At 42.0% G+C, this 6,273-nt stretch overlaps 1 protein-coding gene across 1 annotated transcript in view; it reads left to right on the top strand.

The window, feature by feature from the left end:
- The first annotated feature begins 366 nt into the window (after nt 1-366).
- LOC121627597 (protein EFR3 homolog B-like) overlaps nt 367-6,273 on the top strand; it is a 13,382-nt gene continuing 7,475 nt past the window's right edge. Inside the window, exons 1-6 of the mRNA XM_041966577.1 lie at nt 367-417; nt 997-1,026; nt 2,004-2,377; nt 5,543-5,619; nt 6,067-6,194; nt 6,269-6,273. The exon at nt 6,269-6,273 is cut by the window's right edge and continues 146 nt beyond it. Of these exons, the coding sequence (XP_041822511.1) occupies nt 2,062-2,377; nt 5,543-5,619; nt 6,067-6,194; nt 6,269-6,273 (526 nt within the window). The 5' untranslated portion in view covers nt 367-417; nt 997-1,026; nt 2,004-2,061. The remainder of the gene's footprint in view (nt 418-996; nt 1,027-2,003; nt 2,378-5,542; nt 5,620-6,066; nt 6,195-6,268) is intronic.

Here is a 6,273-nt window from a genome sequence, read left to right as displayed (position 1 = left end):
TGAAGTTTGTTGCAAATTGACTTGACACAATTTTTACTTTTGCTCTTGTGCAGATCGAATGTGTCCTCCAGCGCTCTCATAACCAAACTCAGTGAAGATACAGCAAAGCTTCACTCTGTTACTTTAATATGTGACAGCAGTGTCATGCTGCCCTCTGCTGTTCTTTCAGAGAACAGCCTCCGACGTGACACCGTCATGACACGCTACAATACCTGTTTCCTCAGTGCACCTGTGGTTCATCAGATGCTCGGAGGAGTTTGCAGGTCTTGTTTGTTGTCTTGTTTACTTTCTCTCGGCCTGATTTCATGCATTTCCCAGACTGTATTTTCAGAGACTTCAAAGAGGCAGTTTGGTGAAGCTGCTGACTGACACATGTTCATCCTGGACGTGCAGCAGAGAGCGACCTGTGATCTGCAGGTGAGAGTTGTGCAGGTAGGGCTCAGATCAGGACTGCTATGAATACATCTCTTGCTGAAGAAGTCGGATTTACAATTATCAGCATCAAACAGCAGAGGGCGCTCTGCCGTCACCACAGCAGCATGCTGGGAAGAATCTGATGGGGGTTGGGGGGTGATTGTTTTTCTCCTCCATGCAGCCTCTCTGGAAGGTTTCTGTTGGGGAAAAACTACATTCTTTATTAAAATGTGTAGAAAATATTTGACACCATCACAACATCCTGCACACTGTTTTTGCTCATTCCTATCAATATTTTGTCAATAATATTTGTCATAATGTTAAATTTGCCTCCACATATAAAACAGAAAGACGTCTTTCATGAATGAATGATGAATTTATACTCCAACAGATGTGAACAAAGTCTTTGTAACATGCTATGACACATGCTGTGATGTCAGAGATGGCTCAGCCTGCAGAGCTCTGGATCAGTCACATCTATTGATTATTGATCTGAGCTGCTGGCCAGTTGAGGTTCAGCAGATGTTACATAAGCACCTGTCTGTCTGTCTGTCTGTCTGTCTGTCTGTCTGAGGGAAACAGCTGTAAGAGAGCGACGCTGGAGTCGAGCAGGTAGGATCTCTGTCACTGTGTGTGCGTGTGTGTCAGTAACTGTAAAGTACTGCACTTGACAACGTTACTGTGTTATGCACTCTTACAATGTTGAAGTACTCGTACTTTGAATTTTGTGCTACTTAAAACTTTTTGCTGCGTCACTTAAGATGAGCTGCACTTCGATGAACCACAACATTAAAAGTCTGCGCACACATTAATGCATCAGTGATCCCACACTATATGCAGCTCTGCTGCAGAGTGATGCACCGATGCTCCTGCTGCACACTGCGTTGACAATACTTCTGTCGTACTCATGTAAAATACTGCTCAGGCTTTGACTCGTGATGCAGTATTAGTATATGGTATTATACTTAAGTAGATCATTAAAATACTTTGTGGCTAGTTAGCTTTTTTCCTTACCTGATTGTTAACATGAAAAAATCAGAGGTTCAAATTTCAGTCTTGACTTTGAAAACGAGGTCCATTTAGCTGCCGTTCTGAAGCTTTTGATCACATCACATGATCTTCATCCACAGATAGAATTGGCTCATTTGTTGCTCGTTTGACATCGTGTCTTCGTTTCTGCGTCACTCCATTCGGTAAATGTGCTTTAGATACAATCAGTCATTACTGAAACACTGGATTATTTCCCTCCATCACACACTGTTCGGTAGTTTAATCTGTAACTACACTGTCAAACTTTCTGAAATTGTGTGTAAAGTCATAACCTGCAAAGTAATAATAGTTGGAAGTAGAAAGTTCAGTGATGTAAATTCGACTGAAGTACAATATATGAGCTGTTTTTTTTACTGCTTCTGTTTGAGTAAACTTTATTGACATGTTGAGCAGAGGACGAGTGGAACTGAAGGGGTTAAGAATCAGGAATGTGGAGGAAGGAGGAGAAGCTTTTTCACTTCAATCCTGCTTTTCATTTTCTCCTTTACCTCCTCTCACTTTCTCCACCTTCACTTCTGCTCCGTCCTCCTCCTCATCAGGGCGACTCGACTCTCACATCCGTCCGTCCGGTCGTCCGTCAGCCGGGTCACCGAGGAGATGCCGGGGACTCTTCCCAGGTTTCCCACCATGCCGGCCGTGCTCAACTCCCTGCCCAGAGGCGTCAGCCCTCCCAGTTTACCCAGAGGCATCACCATGCCCAGTCTGCCCAGTCTGCCCAGTTTACCCAGAGGCATCACCACGCCTAGTCTGCCCACTCTACCCAGTTTACCCAGCATGCCCCGAGGCATTACCATACCAAGCCTGCCCAGAGGGATGTCTCTTCCGAGGCCCGTCGCCATGTCGTCCGTATCCCAGGCTCCTCGCAGGCTGCTGCAGGACTGCTGCTCCGTGCTGGACCATCAGACTCCAGGAGGTAACAGATACCACTGATCCTGGTACTGCAGCTCCTGCTGCTCATCTCTGTTTGTATAAGTCTGTTCAAAACAAAGCTGCAGAAGGCTTTAGAGCTCAGCTGCCACCAGCGCTCATCCAGCCGGAAGCTGCTGAGAGTTTGATTGATTACTTTTGATGTAACGATCTGTGTGGCTCATCCATCAACCAGCATTCTCATCACAGTTCAACAGAGGATTATCTGTAACGCTTCACTTCACCGGAAAGGTGATATTTTTGCTATTGTTTCATCTCATTAAATGGCTTTTTTAAAACATTTCCAACTATCTGTGCATGAAAATAACAAACCTAAACATATATTTATTATATATGTCTCATGATTGTAGCAGAAGCCTGAAATTATTCTTCTAAGACAAAGAAAACAGGATCAACAAGCACTGAAACGTAAAACTTCCGAGAGCATCCTGATGAAATCACAACATTTGAATCCTTTTGGATTTGATGAGCAGATTAATTCTATCAGCGCTGTTTGTGTGAGGATAATGAACTTCAGAGATATTTTACATGACACAACTGTTGTTGTAGTGTTTTAGTTTTCATCGTGTCGTCTTGTCTCCAAGTCACCAGGTTAGAGTTTTCTGTACATTTTACATTTTAAACACCAAACGTATTAAAGTACAAGTAGTAGCTGTGCAGTGCGTCACAGTGATGAGCATGTTGTGGTTTCACAGCTTGTTTATGAAGTTTCAGATATGGCTAAAGATGACAGCGTTATATTGCTGATTATTATCCTGGTTAATCATTCAGTCCATTAAAGGTCCGAAAATAATGAAAAATCTCCATCGTAAACTCCTACAGTCCAACGTGAACGTCGCATTTCGTTCATCCAACAGCCTGAAAATTAAAAATATCCAACTTCTAATCAGAGAAAAACAGCAAATACGTGAAAAATAGAAAGTTGAAGTGGAGAAGTGCAGAATTACTAAAACAATAAATGGAATATCTGATTAGTTTCAGCCTGTGATTGGTTAATCGGCTAATTGTTTCAGCTCTAGTTTGGACCAAACAACGAAAAAGTAATTGGATCAATCAAGATGAACGGAATAACTGAACAGGGTCGTTTCACTGTGTTGAGTACAACTAAAAGTGTTTTGCAGGTTTCTGATTTTTTTTTTCTGTCTCTGCTGGAATGATAAATAAATCCAGAGCAGATTATAGAGCGCTGAGCTGCTGCACATGGCCCGGATCACACACACACACACACACACACACAAACACACACAGGAATCCTTCAGGGTTAAGAGCTGGTGAGGATATTAAAGCTACTCTGCATTAACATCAACAACTGGACGTTAGCATCAAACCATAAATCTCATTTTTTCATCTGAAATTAAAACAAACAGCTGAGACATTTAATCAGTCACTGAATGTGGAGATACGAGGTTTTCTACTGACGGTGATGACGGTGAATGAAAGGAGGTGGGTTTAAAGAGTGTGTGTGTGTGTGTGTTTAAAGGATTAACCACAAATGTGTGTGTGTGTGTGTGTGTGTGTGTGTGTGATGGAAGTGACAGTGTGGATGTGAGCTTACGTCGTCTTCATGTACGGTGAGAGATGTTTTCATTCATTCAATTATTTATTCTTATTTGCATGTTGTGATGCTGCGTGTGCAGTTTAGTGTCGTAAAGCTAAAAGTCACAAGGATAAAAACCTTTAAACGTATAAAAATGGTTCTGACGTTTCGTACGACTCGCAGTCTGACTGACTTTACTGAACAGGTGCAGAAATATAAATGTCTTTAATGTGACCCATTAATAATGATGTAGTTATATTTTCATGGGACAATTAATGGAATTATTGATTGTATTGTGCTTTTAAAGGGGTTAAACAAACAGCATGAAGTCATTTATTTGTCTGTATCTCATGAATGAATATCAGGTCGAGTGTTCAGCAGGTTGAAATACATGTAGATGAAATGTTGGGAATAACAAAAAGAAAAAAGACAAGGTACAAAGTTCTGCTTCTTCCTTGTTTGGTTTCATTGGTGACTGACAAAGTTACCGCCACCTACTGGACTGGAGTGACATCACATCACTCATTGGTTGTGGCTGATTTTCTGTTCACACCTAAACTTTCCTCCATCTGAACTTAACGTCACTTGACTGCAAACATCCTGTTAGAAAGCCAATTAAAGAACTGAACTGCCTGTTCCTTTGAAGTATTTAATTGAAAGCATGTGGATGTTTTTAGTTCATTTGCAAGATAAAAATCATGCAAACACAAAAATAACAGCACGGTAATTAAAGGATGAGAATGTAGTTAAAATTATGCTCATGCTTGGTAACTTATCATTTTGATTTATAATGTCATGTGTCATGTGTTTTGCTCAGCAGCACTGCAGCAGGTCACGTGTGTCAGTGCAGGACTCCTTAAGCTCCGCTAACTAAAAAACAACAATATAAACACATTACGCAACAACAAGCCACCGCAGGATTAACGCTTAAAACTGAGTATTACTGCCGCTGCATTGTAGTGTGTGTGTGTGTGTGTGTGTGTGTGTGTGTGTGTGTGTGTGTGTGTGAGATGACTTGGCAGCTGACCACTGGTGCATCTCTGGTCTCCTTTAATCTGCCCCCAAACCTATTAGACTGAACATGGAGAGAGATGAAAAATTGAAGTGAAATCTGGAGAAAGTCCACAGACACTACTGCCCCCATGAGGCTGTAATGCTCATGCATTTATTTATTATTAGAAACAGGCTTTTATTTTGAATTTCTCCTGTTTTTGTCTGGATGAATTTGAGACTCCTAGTGGCAGAAATGACGTACTGCATGTTTAGATGAGAGACACTTAAAGGATAACTTTGGTTTTTTACAACCTGGACCTTATTTGTAGCATTAAATACGACCATTTACTCACCCAGACAACTTTGGTGGCATTTGGAGTCGTTTTGAAGAATTTAGCCCCAGAGGAGCGGCGCGTATATCCGTATATCCGTATACCGTCTGGGTGAGTAAATGGTCGTATTTAATGCTAGAAAAAAGGTCCAGGTTGTAAAAAACAAAAGTTATCCTTTAAATGACAGCACACACTCTGTTCTCTGTGAACGAGTCACCTGCCACAGACCAGGTGTGATCGGAGACATCAACACAGAAGTTGATGTTCACGTCTCTCTCTGTGTGTGCAGGCCTGTGTGGTTGCTGCTGGGCTTTGCGTCCTCGCTACAAGCGGCTGGTTGATAATATTTTCCCAGAAGACCCTGAAGTAAGCACACACACACACACACATATATCCTGTAACTTACCTCTTTTGGTTGTGGTGTCTTAATCGGCAGACGTTCCCATTGTTATGTGTCATGGAGTCACGTGTTAATTCGGGACACTTTCTCATTGTTTGTTGGCATCAAAGCAAAATTTAATACATAAAACTTTTTTTTGTTTCTTTACTCTCTGTTAGAGGTCCAGTGTGCAGAATTTAAGGTTATTTACTGTCTTAAATTTAATGTAATCTTGCAAATGAGAATGACTGTGTTTTTGTTACCCTTTAATGAGCTCTTTAAATCACATGTGTGTGTGTTTGTGTGTTGAATATGTGTGTATTGAATGTGTGTGTGTGTACACTGAATGTGTGTGTATTAAATGTGTGCATGTGTGTTTGTGTGCATGTATTAAATGTGTGTGTGTGTGCGTGCGTGTGTGTGTGTGTGTTGAGGACGGGCTGGTGAAAGCGAACATGGAGAAGCTGACGTTCTTCGCTCTGTCGGCTCCGGAGAAGCTGGACCGCATCGCTGCGTACCTGTCAGAGCGACTGACCAGAGAGCTGAACCGCCACCGCTACGGGTCAGTGCACGCAAAGTCACGACTACAACACGCGCACGAAGCATCGGCTTGACACGGGTGTGGTTGTCGTGCAGGTATG

Source organism: Chelmon rostratus, chromosome 24 (genome assembly GCF_017976325.1).
Source record: "Chelmon rostratus isolate fCheRos1 chromosome 24, fCheRos1.pri, whole genome shotgun sequence".
Lineage (NCBI taxonomy): Eukaryota > Metazoa > Chordata > Actinopteri > Chaetodontiformes > Chaetodontidae > Chelmon > Chelmon rostratus.
This window is presented reverse-complemented; position numbering and strand designations above follow the sequence as displayed.